The sequence below is a fragment of the Diuraphis noxia genome, unplaced genomic scaffold (assembly GCF_037042655.1).
Source record: "Diuraphis noxia isolate RWA-SAM2 unplaced genomic scaffold, SU_Dnox_SAM2 contig0002, whole genome shotgun sequence".
In the NCBI taxonomy this organism is placed as follows: Eukaryota; Metazoa; Arthropoda; class Insecta; order Hemiptera; family Aphididae; genus Diuraphis; species Diuraphis noxia.
The window spans coordinates 30,282,305-30,301,619 of record NW_028301712.1 but is presented as its reverse complement, the minus strand read 5'-3'; the positions used below and the strand labels follow the sequence as shown (position 1 = coordinate 30,301,619).

Here is a 19,315-nt window from a genome sequence, read left to right as displayed (position 1 = left end):
AATCTATACCTATAAAAGTCCACTAACCATAGTATTATGTACTTACGAGCAATATAATTTACTATAATTTAATTATTAAATTACACGGTTGGTTAAATGATTGTAGATGTACGATAATATGTGTCTTATCACATTATGACATAATAATATAGTATATATTATAAATTAAAGTTTTCTAAGTTTCAGGCACATAGATTGCATGATAAAATTAGGGTAGCCTAAATATCACTAAAATTTTTCTCCAGTTGCCATATGCGCAATTAGAGCAAAAAAAATTGGGGGACTTCAGCCCATCACATTTATTTTTCAAACACTGCCTCTCAGAATCTATTTTTTCCACCCTTGACCTCTATAAAAAATATGCTTATTGGAAGGCAAGTAAAACTTAAAAATAATAAATACAAATTTTATATTCTTATTTTTCTATTTTTTTTAGCAAATGTATTTAAAATAATTTGTCAAGTGCGGCTACTCACAAATCTTTATTAGGTAATAATATTATTATCTCTTGATAGCTGTACTTGTATATACATATACTGAGAAGTTTTAGTTTTACATACTGAAATTCGGTGGTTATCAAAAGGTAAGGTTTTAAACATGTTTTATGAAATGAAAAATGAGTTGTTGCAATTGTTCAATAATATCCGAATATCGACTTCGTAACTTAATTAAATAATCCATTATGGTCTGAAAAACTTGCTTATCTAGCTGATATTTCTAACCATTTAAATATCCTTAATTCCAATATGCGAGGTAAAGATGAAAACATATTTACATGTCTGATAAATTAAATGGGTTTTTATGGAAAATTAATCTTTAGATATCACAAGAAGGAAAAAAACAACTGCAAATGTTTCCATTAACAGCATATATTGATCCAGATGGAGAAGTAACATCTGATTTGGTAATAAATCATCTCATAATTTTAAAATAGAAAATAAAAAAATACTTCCCATCTTTGCCTATTCGAATATGATTGGGTGCGCAATCCTTTTGCAGTAACATCAGATATAATATCACATCTAGGATTAGTTGAACAAGAACAACTTTTAAGACTTCAATCTGATAATTCATTGAAATTAAAATGCAATAGTATACGATAATTACAGAAATTGCAATAAATATATTATTACTATTTTAAATAATTATATGATGTTTTTTTTATAAAAAAGTTCAAGTTGTCGTGGCAGATCTTTCAAATCTCACGGCACACCCTTTGGGAAACACTGGTATAAATAATAACGTAAAATGTCCATTTTGTTCAAATTTTAATCAGAAAATAACGATTTTTTTATTTTACATTCATACAACTTGAGTAAGCAGATAGAATAAAACATGATACATGTCATGTATCATTGTATATGAATTTTTTTATAACCATGTGTATGCAATAATAATGATCTACTTTTTTTTTATTGAATTTTTCACCTTTTATAGTTATATTCGTGTATACTTTTCAAACATGACATAATAATTATAATGATTTCAAATTACGCTGTTGTTTAATAGAATAAAAATGATGTACTCTTTCATTGAATTCCTTTAGTACTATTTGTGTCAAACTTAAAAGTTGTATTATTATGTCGTTGCCAATTTGATTGTACTGACTTAGCCAGCAGGTGTAGAAACTATTTTGGTGCAATCTCATAGGATTTACAAGTATAAAAAAATGTAACAACGTTATTGTATTTTTGAAATGGTCATCGGTATACTACTGCCTATTGTTATATAAGAAACATACAGGGCGTCCCACAGAGATCTGACATTCTGACAAATGAAATAACTTTTGTTCTAATTAATATTTTTAACAAATTTCTTTTAAATATAATTCATAGACACTTACGCTACATTTTTAGAATACATTTTTTATTTTTTAATACTGAAAATAAAAAACTTAAAAATTGATAAATTTTTTTTTCGAAATATTCAATATAGCCAATTTATAAATTTAATTTTCAGAAAAATGTATATGGTAAAAACACTTATTTAAGTCAAAAGGCTGATTTTTTACAATTTTTTTAAATATCAATATTTTCGTTAAGTAAATTACCATCTAGTTTATGTTAGAAACCTTGTAATCTCAAATAATAATAAAGTTTTTTAAAAATATTATATAAGAACATTTTTTAATTAGTGCATGTTAAAATCTAATTATTTTTTTTTATTGTATTTATTTTAATAATATGTGATGTATAAACTATAAATTACTATAATTTACCTAACGAAAATATTGATATTTAAAAAAATTGTAAAAAATCAGCCTTTTGACTTAAATAAGTGTTTTTACCATATACATTTTTCTGAAAATTAAATTTATAAATTGGCTATATTGAATATTTCGAAAAAAAAATTTATCAATTTTTAAGTTTTTTATTTTCAGTATTAAAAAATAAAAAATGAGAGATATAAACTAGTAGTGGTGGCCCTACAAGCGATAAGATGGAATGATAAAGGAACGCTAGATATTCAAGATACAAAAACTTAGTAACTTCAGTAAGAGAATTCAAAAGCATTAACCCAAGAATATCAGTGTTAACAATAGAAGCACAATATTTCGATATCACATTCGTGAATGGGCATGCACCCATGGAAGAAAAAACGCAAGAGGAGAAGGACGAATTCTATGATAAACTGGAACACACGCTAAACGAAATCCCACAAAATAGAATTAGAATAGTCTTAGTGGACTTCAATGCCAAGTTAGGGAAGGAGAACATACTTCGGTCAACGATTGGTGTCCATAGCCTTCACGATGTAACTAGTGAGAATGGACTCAGGCATATAGATTTTGCTAGTGGTGGAGGACTTATTGTAAAGAGCACGATGCTCCCACACAAAGATATTGATAAGGGTACATGGAAGCACCAAATTGTAGATATGTCAGTCAGATAGACAATGTCCTGATAAATACTAGGTTCATAAATTATGTACATGATGTTAAAACTGTAAGAGGAGCTGACTGTGATTCAAACTACTACCTAGTTAAAGGAAAGCTGAAAGTAAAACTCAAGAAACTAATACATAGTAAAGGATTATTAGTGGACAGATTTGATGTGAATAAGTTAAAGGACACCAATATATGTGAATTTTCAAACAAAAATTACATGAAACAATGAGCAGTTTAAACATAAATCAAGAAGAGACAATTGATACTAAATGGAAAGTGTTAAAAGATGCTATAAAAACGGTCAAAGATACACTAATAGGAAAACAAAAGTGAACAAGGAAACCGTGGTTCAACAATTCCTGCAAGGAAACATTTAATAGAAGGAAAGAAGCCAGGACTCAATTGCTCAATGACCCCACTAATAGAGAGAAAGCTATAGTATACAAAGAACGCCAAAAAGAAGCAAATAATATATTTAGATATGAAAAACGGAAATATACAAAAGATGTACTAAAGGAAGCTGAGGTTGATTATAGATTAAATAAAACTAGAAAACTATACCAGAAGATAAATTCAATTAGAGGAGAGTACAAAAAACATAATAAGTTCTTTAAAAATTACGATGGTTCTCTAGTAAAGTAGTAACAGAACAGGACAAGGTATTGGAAAAATGGAAACACATTTTGCATCATTACTTAATTGTGAAAACCCAGTGGAGACATTTGCATAACCTAACCTAACCTAATGAAACTGACGAATGTCCGCCTCTAATAAGCAATTATTTAATATTACAACAAATTTTAGCTAAAAAGTGTATATTTCATTAATTTTATACACATATTATGCATATTTCATATTTTTCTAAAAAAAATTGATTTTTTTCTTTCTTAACCTGTATATTTCAACTAATATTGAATATAAAACTCGAAATGACCAATGTTGGTATTTATTGTTATCGTAAATATAATGATGGTTTCTTCGTTTATCGTTACTGTTAATTGTACACGATTGATGTTTGAAAGTTTCGTTTTAGACGTCGTATCATTAGTAAGTGAAGTTCGTATATTTTTGGAATTCAGAATAATATTTTTGCATATATAACATTTTTAATGCATATTTTACAATTTTTTCATGCATATTTTACCTTTTTTAGCTCCTACAATTTCCGAGCCCTAATAATAATTAAATATATTTTAACATAATATCTGGTTTAATAAGTTGCCAAAATTACTTAAAATGTCAGAACTATTTTAAATTAAAAAAAAAAAAAATTGTTAACAGTAAAATGATAAGTTATATTCAATTTTATTCAGAAAAATCTCGTACTTCAAATGGTTAATCAATTTATTTTCCAGTTAATGAGATCCAATATAATAACACTGAGCAGGTGGAAGATAATGCTGACCAAAGTAAACTAGATCATGAATTTAAAAAAAAATATGATTCAAAATAGAACAGCAGCAAGAATGGGATTTGAATTACAAGCTGAAAGAATGCTGCGTTCATTAAGACAAAAGTTTACTCCAGCTTAACCTGATGATACTGTTCGTATCCGAGTTTCTGATGTTGACCGAGGGTGTATGGATCTACAGAACATACATTATTAGCAGTTGTCGTAGCTGTCGATAGACGATAATGAATTTTACACACTAGGCACAAAAGAGGGTGTAATAAATCAATTATACACCCGTAATCAATTTGCTGTATGCAAAGAACAATTATTAACACCTGAAGAAGTTGCTACTGACCAATACATGTCCTTAAGGAAAGCTTCCACTTCAGTTTCTCAAACAGGTGGACAGGGGTACTTGAGATGCAATTGTAAGGCGAAGTGTGTATCGAAGAAGTGTAGTTGTAGATCCTCAGGAATTTTATGTAATTCAAAATGTCATAATAGTTTATCTTGTTGCAACAAATAATTTTTATAGTATAAAATAAAATAATTTATGTATAATTATTAACCCTTTAACTAAAATTATTTTATCACTAGGTATACATTTTTTTTTACAAAATGTCAACATTCACCAGTGAATGTCTACATCTAAGAAGAAATTGACATTCACCAGGAATTTTGGTGAATGTGACATTCACCAAATGTCACGTACCTACGTCTTGCTATGTTTCCAAAATACACGAATTCTATTACGCTATAAGCATTTACACCAAACTTAGCATTTAACTTTTCTCTGATTATGGACTTAAGTTCTTGATTTTTATGCTAAGTAAAGGCGTAAAATGGAGATATTTTTATTAGATTTATTCAATATAGTATTATACCGACAATTTGATTGTATACAATCAAAATATATTAATGTATTATGTATAAGTTTATGAGCTTATATATTACTATAATATTATATACATAAATACATTATACATATAACAAAACATGTATTCCTATTTCCTAGACCCCAGTCACCACACGTGTCTAATAATCAGTTGTTAGATAGTGGCCCAGTATTAAAACGTATAAAATATGAAAATTAAATAAAAATCAATGAATTTATTTTATTATTACTATTAACTAATTGTTTTTATTGTTGCTTGGGATAGTTTTAGTTAAAATATACAAACAGTAGATTATAATTTGATACATTCAGGATAAAAATTTTAGACGAGATGGAAACAAATGATACAAATTATAACAAGAGCAATACAATATACAGCAGAGATTTTAAATGGCCAAAAAAAATTAAAAAAGTTTGTATCAAATAATTATAGTTTATTATTCCATAAAGATAGGATGGGTTTATATGATTTATCTCATTTGTGAAATTTGAATAGCGTGAATACAGAAACAAATATTCCTAACTATATTTAATAACATTATGATAATATACATAGGCATGTCCACGGGGGGTGCAGGGTTGCACCTGCACCCTCTGCAATTTCAAGTGGCACCAATGCACCATGAATTATTAAGAAAAATTATTTAAAAAAGGGGGCTAGGGCCCATTAGCCCCTTGGGTACGCACCAGGTTGCACCCTCTGCATCAAAGATACGACTATGATAATATAGGCTAAATAGATATTGTTCTATAAAAATCTACAACCAATTATAATATTATTATTCCAATAGATCATCGCTATTACAATTTTTTTTAGATTCTGAGCATAGCTAATGTTTTGAACTTATGTATTTCCAATGTGTGTTTTATTTTTGTCTGTCATCAACATTGATATTGAGGTGATAAAAATGCTCCAATTTTCTCATTTTTTCTGGTTCAAGTAAACAATTTTTTTTTAAATTTTTTTTTTTTAATATGTTAAATAATAATAGAAAAGTTTAATAACAACAAATTTCTAGACTAAATTATATAATTATAATAAGGTTGTGTTATTTAGATGGTTAAATAAATTGGTCAAGTTCTGTCTCCTGGAGGAACATGAATATGTCATATAAATCGCTGGATAGATGATTGCGGTTTAGTAAATCATTACTTTTTTTTGATTTTTGAGATCATTTTAATCAGTAGCTGGTAGTTACTGCAAATTTTCAATTTTGCCTTCCTAAAAGTATTATCTATATATTATATTATTATAATTGGTACCAGATAACTTCACCAAAGGTGATGATCAAAGAATTTCTTCTATACAATTCAAAATACCTAATTTCTGAATACAAAAAAAAAACAACAAAACATTCATCATTGTAAAATCAATAGGTTTCATATTCATCGCTAAACTCTGGAAAATCTAAATATATATATATTGCTGTGGTTTAAATACTTAAATATTTTTCTTTAATACAATCTATATTATTATTTAATATTATATTGAACCTATTATTATTAATATTTATTTACATCTATCTACGACTACAGCTCAACCTAATAATTAGTTTTATTATTGATCAAAGTCCGTGCATTTATATTTATTAAAAACAATGTTTTTAGATGTCTACTTAATAAGTTACTTACCTATTTATAGTTTTTCACTTTTGCATCAGCAAAGGTATAAAGTATAAAGGCTGTATATTAAGAATATAAGTAGGTACCTACCTATATTGCGAATATTGCGATATCTCCTGAGATTATAAATGTGTCATATTTCTGGTTTTAGATTCTGAACGAAGTGATGAATGTATTGATTTTACAATGATGTGTTTTTTTTTTTGTTCTTGTGTCTGTGTACAGCATAACTAGTCGAAATAATGCATCGATTTCAAACTTTGGGGGTGGTTTCCGATGTAAAATTGATGATCCTTGGTGCATTATAGAGGTCAAAAGTAAACATTTTCCAACAGTTTTCAAAAAAATCGATATTTTTATATGGTTGTAATTAAAAAACTAATCACTGTAAATACTTGAAATTTTCACCAAATGTTAATGTTAGTGATATCTATATACAGTTTAATTTTCAAAAATTCAAAAATTATAATTGATTAACCATGCCTTATGCAAAATGCGTCTTAATTGAAAAATAAAATATTTGTGTCAAAATAGAATATATGACAATATTTAAATATAATAAATCCTAGACTGACAAATCATCTCCGTTCAGAATCGTTTTTCGTATACAATGTACCTATCATTGCATTCAAATTTAATCCCATCCATTACAGTAACCTACTGTACAGCAGAGCGACATCCACGACTTACCCGCTTTTTCATATGGTTGTAATTCAAAAACTAATCAGTATAAATACTTGAAATTTTTACCAAATGTTTATGTTAGTGATATCTATATAAAGTTTAATTTTAAAAATTTGTTGACCTTTTTGAGTTATTTATACACCATTGAAACTTTCAATTTTTTTGAAGTGCCAGCAATTTTTTTTAATTAGCATTTGAAGTTCAAATATTGACTTAATACGTAAAAATTACGGCAATTTTCAAATTATCTTAGATAGAAATTCATAAAAGTTTTTCTTTTTAGATCTAAGATTTGAAAATTAAATACAAGGCTCCCAACACATTGTGTTAATACATAGGCACGATTTTTTTTATAAGCATTTAAAATTCAATTTTGACTAAATACGTACAAATTACGGCAATGTTCAAATTATCTTAGATAGAAATGCATAAAAGTTTTAGATTCTGAGCGGAGCGATGAATGTATTGATTTTGCCATGATATGTGTTTTTTTTTTGTGTGTGTGTCTGTCATCACGTTTTGGGGCAGTAAAAGTGCTTCGATTTTTGACTTCAGTACCTCGTTCGATCAGAAAGTGAATCTAGTTGGTACTTTGGGAAGTTAAAAGTGAAAAATTCTTAATACTTTTCTAAATAATCGAGAAAAACAGACTAAAAACTAAGGGAAAAACGGGAAATTTTACGCACACTCATTTTTCGACAAAATCGATTTTGGTTTTTGATGTAACGTTAAAACCAATGACCATAGATACATGAAATTTTCACCGAATGTTTATATAAGTATATTCTATCCACCATGCAATTTTCAAAAATGTTCGACTTAAGTTGAACTATTCATAGGCATTTGAGATTTTCGATCATTATTAGTTTTTTTTAAATTAATATCGATAAAAATGTATTTGTTAGGCAGAAAAGCTAGAAAATGTAATACAAGGCTCTTAACATATTGTTACAATAGCAGTTGAAAAATAAAATAAATTCATAGTCACATTTTTTTTTTATAAGCATTCAAAGTTTGAATTTTGACAAAATACGTAAAAATCACAAAAATTCACAAAATATTTTAAGCTAGAAATTCATAAAAATTTTTTTTTTTATATCTAAGATTTGGAAATTTAATACAAGGCTCATAATATATTTTTACAATAAAAATTGAAAAATAAAAGAAATGCGTAGTCATAATTTTTTTTTTACAAGCATTTAAAGTTTGAATTTTGACAACATATGTAAAAATCACGAAAATTCGCAAATTATTTCAAACTAGAAATTCATAAAAAATTTTCTTTTTAAATCTAAGATTTGAAAATTTTTAATAATCTATAATATATTCTAGACAGATAAATCGTCTTCGCTCAGAATCGTTTTTCGTATACAATGATATAATATCATTGGATTCAAATTTAATTCCATCCATTACAGTAACCCACTTGTAACCTACTGTATAGCAGAGCGACATCCACGACTTACCCACCTTTTTTAATTTAATTTTTTGTTAAAAAGTTAAATAGTAATTTTTTAATTTTTTAAAAATTAAAAATTAAAAATACCTATTTTATGGAGTTTATCTTGCTGAAAATGTCGACCTTTCAACATTTTGTTTTCCTTAATCTCATGATTTTTATTTTTTAATAATTTTTCTAGTTCATCGATAAAACGGCACAAAACTAGTTTTATCTTGGTGGCGAGTTCTCCTCTACGGCTAATGGGTGTATCCTCACGGGACATTCTGTATAATATAACTATCGTTAATCGTTATCCTTTAACGTCTGGATTGTGGATGGTTATCGACTGTAAGATTATCAGAAAGTTGACTATATTTTATGTGAGCCAAGGGGGCATATGAGTTAGTATTATATCTAATAGAATAATTTGTGAAATACTTAAAAAAAAGCTACTGTTCTATACTGCAATACTGTATATTAATTTTCTGTATACAGATAAGTGTTTACAAATTCACACAATTGTTCCTTGTAATTTATTTAAGCTTTATAGATATAGGTAGCTAATTCTTGATATTTATAGGTGATAAAAAATCAAGTTGCCACATGTATGCTTTGTAAACCTCAAGAAAAAAATCAATCCATAGTCACAGAAGAGTGTGAAAAAAAAATCAAAGATTTTCAAGCGCTGTTTGATAGGTTTCCGAACCTAAAAGACGTGTTATGTAAAATGAATATTGATGAAATAGACAATTTGGTTAAAGAAAAACATAAAACTATATACGATTCGGATTATAATAAACCAAAACAACACGATTATATTATTGTTAATGGTGCAAAATTAAATTGTGACGACAGTGACGACCACGACGATGACGGTGAACCATTCAAACGCGACATAAGGATTAGGTTGAAAAAACCTTATGTACAAAGATTAGGTTTAAAATATTCAGGAATTTCGCCGCCTGAACCATACGTAGTTCCAATTTCCGAATATCGTTCTACAATACATTCATTAGGTACGAGAATAATAAACGAAAAATTAATGGTTCCAAAAATGACATAATTTGTTAAAAATATACGAATTTTAATCAATTTATAAAATATAAGAAGTTAAGATGCCAAATACATTAACGTTAATAAAATATGATTCCTTGACTACTAATTTTAACAGTACTGGCCCAAGGTATTTTGACGACCCGGCAATTTTTTGAAAGGCGCCTTTAAACAAATTCTGTATACCTAATACATTTAATACTTTTTATACTTACCTACATATTTTGTTTAATATTTTTATATTTATGAATAAGTAAAGGATTGCAAAACTTATTCGGATACAATTTATTATTATTATTATTATTTATAATTAATAGGTATTAAAATTATATCTTTAATCGTAGGTATACAATATACTAAATAATAATAATAATACCTAAATTGTTTTTAAATATACATTTGTATTGCTAATACTATTGTATACAAATTTTGTATTATTTCGTTTAGATTTAAATTAGAAACTATATCATTTTCTATACTGATTAATGCCAAATTGTTGAGACATTCTTCTGTCATTGTTGATCTCAAGTATACGTTTTTATTAACTAAAGTTTGCCGAAACTTTTCTCGTAGCTTGCAGTAGTTACAGGAATTGTCATCACAATCTCATTTTCCCGAGTTAATGATTATATAATATTATTGTATATTATTTTTAATTGTTGGTGATATAATAATAGAAACTGAAAAGTGACGTATAATCAGTAAAAAAAATTTTAAACAGAATATTACCCTAAAATTTATAAAATATTTATATATTAAAGCGCCCCTATAAAAGTAGCGTTCCGTGCAACCACCCGGTTCGTCCGTATCTTAGGCCGGCGCTGCTTATTTATTATTACTTAATAAAGTTATAAACAGTGGCGCACAGAGGTATTTTAAGAGCACATGCAGTTAAAATATGTTAGTCCCATCCAACGTTTTATTTATGAAAAATATTTTCACTTATTATTCACTGTAGTTCAAGGAAATTAATTATTATATAATATAGACTATAGTCTATAGTTTATGACGTTTATGTAATCATACATTTATAAACTTTCCTGTACAACCTGAAGTAACATACACCCACTCCCTCTCGAGAACGGTAAACGGAAAAAAAGTTCCCCTATTTTTTTAAATTATAAACCATATTTTATTCAATTTTTAATTATTTTATGAAAGGCATGTATCAAAATAAATACATTTTTATATTTTTTTTAATAATATTTTAATAAGTTTTTTATATTATATTTTTTTATATAATTTAATAAATTTAATATGCAATTATGTTTATAAATACTTATATATACAATAAAAGACTAAATTTAAATATATTCTATTATATATATATGCATTTTTTGTAAGTATCAATAAAACTGAAGGAAAATATCTAGATAACTATGTAGAATTGTAGAAAATAATATTTTGTTTTTATGTTCTTTCGTGAATATATGAGCATGATAATTTTTAATCCTAGAAAGCTAGGTACCAATTTAATTTAGTTGTAATTATGTAACATGAATTACCTTTGACCTATGTACCTATATAAATACATATATGATAGAAAACTGAATTTAAATGTAATATTAATTTGGAGACTTTCTTTCCGTGAGACTTTTTTACCGGACCACCGAGGACTTTTTTTCCTGATATAATAGTGATAATACTATAATAGGTATTCGAGAACACAAGCAGTTGCCTTACTTGCTAACCTGTCTGGGAGACACTGATTATATATATAATATTTTTGCATTATTTCATAACTGTTGGTTTAATTGTATAAAGTTGTCTACTATCGCCCCATATTAAAATGTCATCTTACACCATATTACCAATATATCAGGCGACCAACGACCGAGCAACGGATAATCGCACGTGATTCGGATGCGTGAAATTTAATTAGAGCCCGGTCGGAAAAAAGACTAGGTAGGTTGGTAGATAGTAGGTACTCCTCCTTGTAGACACTGTTTCTCCCTCAAAAAAAAATTGTATACTCCATACTCATCTATAAAGTTTATGTGGCGCTTAAAAACTTCGTATCGTAAAAAAAAATGCATGGCACTTTACGTCTATACCACCTTAATTCCATCATATTATTTAGCAGAACGTCAGAGTGTCTGAAAAGTAATAAAGGCTATCCCATTTAATGTTATCAGATACGTACAAATATTTATTTTTATTTTATTTTATGAAATTCATACAATGAATATTAAATACTGCGCACATTTTTTTCAAATTTTTAAATTTTTAACCTTTTTATTGTGCACATGCACAATACAACTTGCATTTTTTAAATGGCAATACCTACTTTTAATCACTCCAATAGGTATATAACTTTTGAACGGTAAATTTGCGGAAATTTTTTCGCAACAGTTTTGAATTCAGCATAAAAAAACACGTATTTTTGAAAAAAAAGGGTGTCCGGTAAAGTAGATTTGTTCTCCTATAGTTGCACCTCACGGCTCACCTATACCGGCTACCAGTGCTACCACATGAAATTGCTTTTATAGAATAGTCTGATTGTTGCATAGATCCCTGCATTACTTTTGTAGTGATCAATGAACCCAGAAATGTGACAAAAAGTGGAATAAGTGGCTTTTGGCCATAGATAATACATGTATTATCTATGATTGTGGCTCGTACGGGAAGGTAATATTATTTCATTTTTGGGAGAAATGAGGCCCACGCCTGAAATAGCTTACTTTTTCCACCTGGCACCTTCCCAGTATTACAGAAATTATTTTTAATTATTTTATAAGCATATATTTTTTCCAAGTATTTGATATAACGATTGTATTATTATTAAAAGTGTCTATAGTGTCAACCAGTCTACCATAGAACAAGACGAAAGATCCTGTTCTAATAATATTCTTTATTATTTATTATTCGAACTCGAAGCGCTGAAGCTGAATTGATTGAATGATTGGACATTTGAAACTCCAAGGTCTTGAAGTCGAATGAACCGATGATCGCCATTTTATGGTTTTAAATTTATAAAATTAAAAATATTAACAGTTTTGAGTTTTTAACAGTCAACAAGGTAGCGGCAGTAGCTGGCGATGTACTAACATTTTGCGAACCAATTGAAAACAATATCTCTCCTTATCTGTTACTAACTTCTGAACCTAGAACCTCCGTCGGTGCGCCGTGCGATAGTGCATTACTATTTACTAACAGTACTAACTGCAGTAGTGCAGTTGATTAATTTTGATATTGTGGTGTGTGGTTGTCGAACCGATAGTTTTGTTTTATCTAAGTCTGTCGTGTATTATTGTATACCAAAATCAAATAATAGATATTAATTTATAATTACTGTTAAGTATTTGAAAGAATATCATTCTTATTTTACGTTAACTTAAATTCAAGTGAAATGCATTTGAATACGATCGTCTTGGAGTCAACCGCTGTGTTATTTATGATTTTCGAAATGTTCTAATATTACCATCAATATGTCGAACAAGCGAGTCTTTTACTTTTATAACCCTGATGTGGGCAATTTCCATTATGGACCTGCACACCCTATGAAGCCACATCGTTTGTCGGTCATACACAGTTTGGTATTGAACTATGGTCTCTACAATAAAATGAAAATCTATCGGCCTTACCGTGCTAGTGCTCACGATATGTGTCGGTTCCATCATGACGAGTACATTGAGTTCCTTCAAAGAGTAACGCCACAGAACTTGACCACGTACAGCAAATATTTGAATCATTTTAATGTGGGAGAAGACTGTCCTGTATTCGAAGGTCTATATGATTTTTGTTCCATGTATACGGGTGCTTCACTGGACGGTGCAATGAAACTAAACAAAAACTGTTGTGATATTGCCATCAACTGGTCTGGTGGTCTTCATCATGCTAAAAAGTTTGAAGCGTCAGGTTTTTGTTATGTAAATGATATTGTAATTGCTATTTTGGAACTATTAAAATATCATCCAAGAGTTTTGTATATTGATATTGACGTACATCACGGTGATGGTGTCCAAGAAGCATTTTATTTAACAGATCGTGTGATGACTGTATCATTTCATAAGTATGGTAACTGGTTTTTTCCTGGTACTGGTGACATGTATGAGATTGGAGCAGATGTTGGAAGATATTATTCTGTAAACGTTCCTTTAAAAGAAGGAATTGATGATTTTAGCTATTCACAAGTATGTAAAAAGATAAAAATAAAAATAATTACATTTCTAAAAAAGATTTAGTTATAAAATTTTTGAATAACATTTAGTGTTTGAATCAATCAATATATATTTGAAACACTATTATATTATCTAAATTATTAAGACATAATCAAGGCATTTGTTGCTTATATAATTTTTTTTATATAATATTGAGAAGTTTTGGGCATTTTGTAGAAGCCGTAGAATCATTCCATTATTATTAATGTTTTTGATATTTAAATTATAAAAGCTACAAATCTTAAAAAATATCATATAAAGATTTCACATATATTAACATAACCTACATAGGTATTTATACAATTATATAGATTGAATACATTAGGGGTCCTATAAGAAATATTTAGGTTTCTTTTAGTTAATTTTCATGACAAATAATAAAATTATGAGGTATACATTTTAAAATTGCATATTAAATTTAATATTTGTCTGTACTTGGTTTTAAAAGTCATTAAAATACTAATTATTTAAATACTTTCTATTTGTTGTTATAGCATTAAAATGTTTTAACTGCTGTAAAATATAAATTTTGATTGAGATTTGTCAGATATTACCTAAATGTTAAGATTGTTCATTAAAATATCTTGATAAAAGCTATGACAAATACCTATCTACACGAAATAAACTTTCTTCATGCAATAAATAATATTATGTTCAAAAAATTGATTTAATTAATTTGTATTAAATAAACTTTATTATTTTAGGTATTTAAACCTGTAATTCAACATGTGATGGATCTTTATCAACCTACTGCAATTGTTCTTCAGTGTGGTGCAGATTCATTAAATGGTGATCGTTTGGGTTGTTTTAATCTAAGTACTAAAGGACATGGAGAATGTGTTAAATTTATTAAAGATTTAAATGTACCTCTTTTAACAGTTGGTGGTGGAGGGTAAGTACTAATTAAGGAAAATATATTTAACATATTCAATTAATTTAGTTCTTAAATCAGACATACTTATATATATAAAAAAATGGAGTGAAATGGTTATTCATTAATTAAGAACGGCTGGGCTGATTTGGCTCAAATTATACTTTAAGTCATGACTAGGTAAATAAATATGATGATTATAAAAAACAGTTTTCATCTGGTTTGTGCATATCTCCACTATTCTATACACTAAACCATTGCCTATAGTTCTCGGCATTTCATTGGTTGGCAATGTTAATAAGATGTCAGCGCAACATTTGTTTTCTTTCTCTAGCCCATGTGCAACATAAACAAAACACATTATTTTACGCAGAATCGTTTTTTTTAAGTAATCTTAGAATAAAATCGTCCATTAACAAAGAATAATATTTTTTAAGGAATGACGTATCAATATTTTGTTGTTATTTGATTTTGTATTCAACTTTCAAAGTAAATAAAATATGTTGTAAATTTAAATTATGTTTAAATTGTATTGAGACAATATTTAGACAAATCGATAATATGTCATACCCTCAAAAATATTATTCTCTATCTTTTATTTGATGGGTAATTTTACTGTCAAGATCACTTAAAAACATGGAAAAACCATTCTGCCTAAATGCGTTTTTTCTATGTTGTGCATGGGCCAGAGAGAAAAAAAAAATAAGGCACTGACATCCTCTTAATAGAATTTAATAGAAGCGGAGAACTACGCAATAGACGAGGCAAGGTTCGTACGCTTATAGCAAAGTTGTGATCATACCTATTTATTTAGTCATGCTTTAAGTATATTTTCCTGCTAGATTTAATGTTTTAGTGAATAGTAATAAATCAATTTGAAGCAAAAATAATATTAAACATACTAATAGATCAATACATCAACTTTTGGGCTAATTATTATATTATACCTTTACTAAATGTTAATTAACTTAATTTAATAAATATATAAATATTTAAATATTCATTTTAAAGTTTTATATAGGTACCTATTTTAACTATTTTATTTAATATATTTATATTTAATAATTTTTTATTCTAATGAATTTATTAATTAAAATAAATTACTTAGGTATATTAAAAATCTAATAAAATTGCTATTTTAAGTTTCAAGGCATCATTAAATGTTTTGGATAGGATACAATAAAAATGGATTTGGAAGAATTGCTAAGGGTTACTGAAAGAGATACTACACATCTTTGTGTTATTTAAAATCAACAACAATTGATTAATTTCCAGGGGGGAGGGAGCTTCGGCCCACTATGCTACCGGTTTATATACTCTACTATCCCCCTTAACACGGCCCTGCTAGCAATCTTTAAATGTACTTATAACTCTTAGTTATTAAAATTATAGATAGATGGGTGGAAAAAAATTGAGGGGCAGTCGCTCAACCTAATGTAGGTAGGTCTTGCTTTGCAGGTATGCTTTGCAATACCTCTAAAAACTGACTTTGGAGCCACTTATCCCATACCTTTATTATACTTTACTCTATAACCTAAATACTTAATTTGAAAATTGTAAATTGTAATACTTATATTTTTACATTCTTGAGAATTTAACCCAAATTTTTGTTTAATCCACATGGGATGGGGCAATATCTTTAAATTATGCAGCATCCTATTTCATTTTTTACCAGTTTGCGCTTGCCTACCATGTCATCTTGTAACAGTTGTAACTTATGCAATTTTCTTTGTATTAATAAAATACTGATGAAAATAAATAATACAATTAATATTAATATGCATTAAATATTTTGTCAATTTTAACAAAATAATTATTTTAAATTGGATAATAAAAAAAAAATTACGATTTATTCCTAAAATATATTTATTAAAATGTTAATATTGGATTTACGTTTTTAATAAAAATAATTTATTATTATTGTTTGATAAAAAAAAATAATGTTTTTAATCATACCCAATACTCAGCAATTCTAACTATATGTTATTCTTCCTTAAGACCTAATTACTTCTAAAATAATTAGAATGCATACCAATTAATACAATTTTTTTTTTGTACTTATTGATAAATAAAAAATTGTTTATTGTTTTCATAGGAATAGCTGAATTTACCCCCTTCTCCTTTTATTCTAAACATCAAAGTAATTGTTATGTTAAATTATGTAAATTATAATGTTCTTTATCTGAATTTAGGTATACCTTAAGAAATGTAGCGCGGTGTTGGACATATGAAACGTCTCTTTTGATTGATGAAGAAATTAGTAATACGATTCCTGAACATGAATATCGTGACTATTTTGCTCCAGACTTTTTATTACATCCTGAGGTTGTAACACGGCAAGAAAATGCCAATAGTAAACAATACTTAGAACTTATTGTCAAACATACCTATGATAACCTAAAAATGGTACAGCACTCTCCAAGTGTGCAAATTCAAAATGTACCAGGTGATGCACTTCCTACAGAGGAATTTAATGCTATTGCTTTAGATGAAGTTGATCCAGACGTGAGACAATCACAGGTTGAACTTGATCGGAGAGTTGATGCACCAAATGAATTTTATCAAGATGACAAAGATCAGGATTTTGACGAAACTAGATAAATTTATCACTTAATAATTCCTGAATATTTTTTTTCAATATTTGTTTTAAATGTAAATATATTTAAACAGATTGATGCATATATTTTAATAAATTGACAAAAATGTTTAATATTACACATCTTTTTTTTTTTACATTAAGAGAAAAAATAATTGTTTTATATGTATGTGTTTTAACTTTTTAAGTTATAATAACATGGTTATATATATATATTATTTATATTTTATTATTTTTGATCTTGTAACGTGTCAAGAGTTTTATTTTAGAATTTAAAATTTAAAATCAAATTAATGAAGTTTGGAAATATAAATGAAAAAATTAATAATATTAAAATAAATTTACAGTATGAATAGTATGATTAACTAAGCATTACTTACCAATTTGTAGTTTGGTGACAAACCTTACTAACACTCGTAATTATTTTTTGAAAACATGCTTTATTCATTACCTGTAAATATTTCATTTTTTCTATAGATTTAACAGTATTATAATGTAATTTATTGTATAAAAATGTATAATATTTGTATTCACGAATAACATTCTAGGGCCATTCTTACAATGTCCAGTTAAAGTTAATGGACACTTAACTTAACAGAATTCTGCTGGTAAAAATTCCACTAACGATTGGTTAACCGGACATAGTAAGATCACGCCTTAGTTTACTTTATTAGTCAGACATTGTAAAACTGTACAGAAAATGTTCCACAGCATCTTTCTCAAAAACTTATAACTGACATCTTAATCGGTATGGCATACCGATTGGGTTTACTATGGGTACTAGGTTTATCCGGTATTATTGGATTTATGTTAGCATGTTAATTCTAGCATAAATTCTTTTCTATGGTAAAACTGCTGTTTTTTTTTTGTGAGTTTTTTTCATACTTTTTTCAGTGACTTCTATTTAAAAATCAATTTTTTTTGTTTTTTAGTATGATAGGTTTTATTTTATAGTAGTTAATATAATAATTCTAATTGTTCCAACATTGATGGTAGAACTGCTGGTTGATAGCTTTTGTTGGCGTCGTTGACTTTGAAATTGAGATTTAATTATTTTGTAAGATCACTATACATTTAGAGATATCATAACATATTATATCTGGTGCTTTTAAGGAGGTTTGAGGAATTTCAATTGGTGTTATTTTAATATATCCTTCAGACGATTCCATTTTTTTTTCTTTCAATTTTCATGGTAAATTGTTTGAGATTTAATTGATTGAATGTTGTTGGGGAGTATTGAGCACCAGAGACTGGAGTGGCTGTGAAGACTGATTTTATTAAATGATTTTTCTTGAGGTCATTGTTTAGGCATATCATAACCAAGTTTAATCAAATTTTTATTATATATTGCTCACTTCTTGATTTTGACTTATTGCCTTCTTATAATTATTATTAATATTAGTTTCCATGTCATCAATATATGTCTTATATGAGGAGAACAAAATGGAACATTTTTTAATTTTCATATGAAAAAAAAATGTGCCTGAAACCACAATAATAAATACTTGACATGATTATCTCTAAATATGTATTTATTTTTTATAATATTTAACTGTTTCAATTGATTTGTCAGTATTTATTATGTTTAGATACATTTTTAATATTTAAAAATTAAATACAACTTTTAATAGGTTTAGATAAATTTGTAATTATTCTCTTAATGAACTGTTTTTTTTAAGTATAATTTTTAAAATGTAATACTTCATTTTGTT

At 27.3% G+C, this 19,315-nt stretch overlaps 2 protein-coding genes and 1 pseudogene across 2 annotated transcripts; all 3 read left to right on the top strand.

The window, feature by feature from the left end:
• The first annotated feature begins 4,226 nt into the window (after window positions 1-4,226).
• LOC149058329 (uncharacterized) lies at window positions 4,227-4,893 on the top strand (annotated as a pseudogene).
• A 613-nt stretch (window positions 4,894-5,506) lies between these two features.
• LOC149058328 (uncharacterized) lies at window positions 5,507-10,237 on the top strand. The gene is made up of 2 exons (XM_089221316.1): window positions 5,507-5,587; window positions 9,504-10,237. Exons 1-2 carry the CDS (start codon window positions 5,507-5,509, stop codon window positions 9,984-9,986), a joined length of 564 nt encoding a protein of 187 aa, XP_089077442.1. The 3' UTR covers window positions 9,987-10,237.
• A 2,893-nt stretch (window positions 10,238-13,130) lies between these two features.
• HDAC3 (histone deacetylase 3) lies at window positions 13,131-17,719 on the top strand. The gene is made up of 3 exons (XM_015511914.2): window positions 13,131-14,109; window positions 14,841-15,028; window positions 17,200-17,719. Exons 1-3 carry the CDS (start codon window positions 13,405-13,407, stop codon window positions 17,606-17,608), a joined length of 1,302 nt encoding a protein of 433 aa, XP_015367400.1. The 5' UTR covers window positions 13,131-13,404; the 3' UTR covers window positions 17,609-17,719.
• Window positions 17,720-19,315: the final 1,596 nt, after the last annotated feature.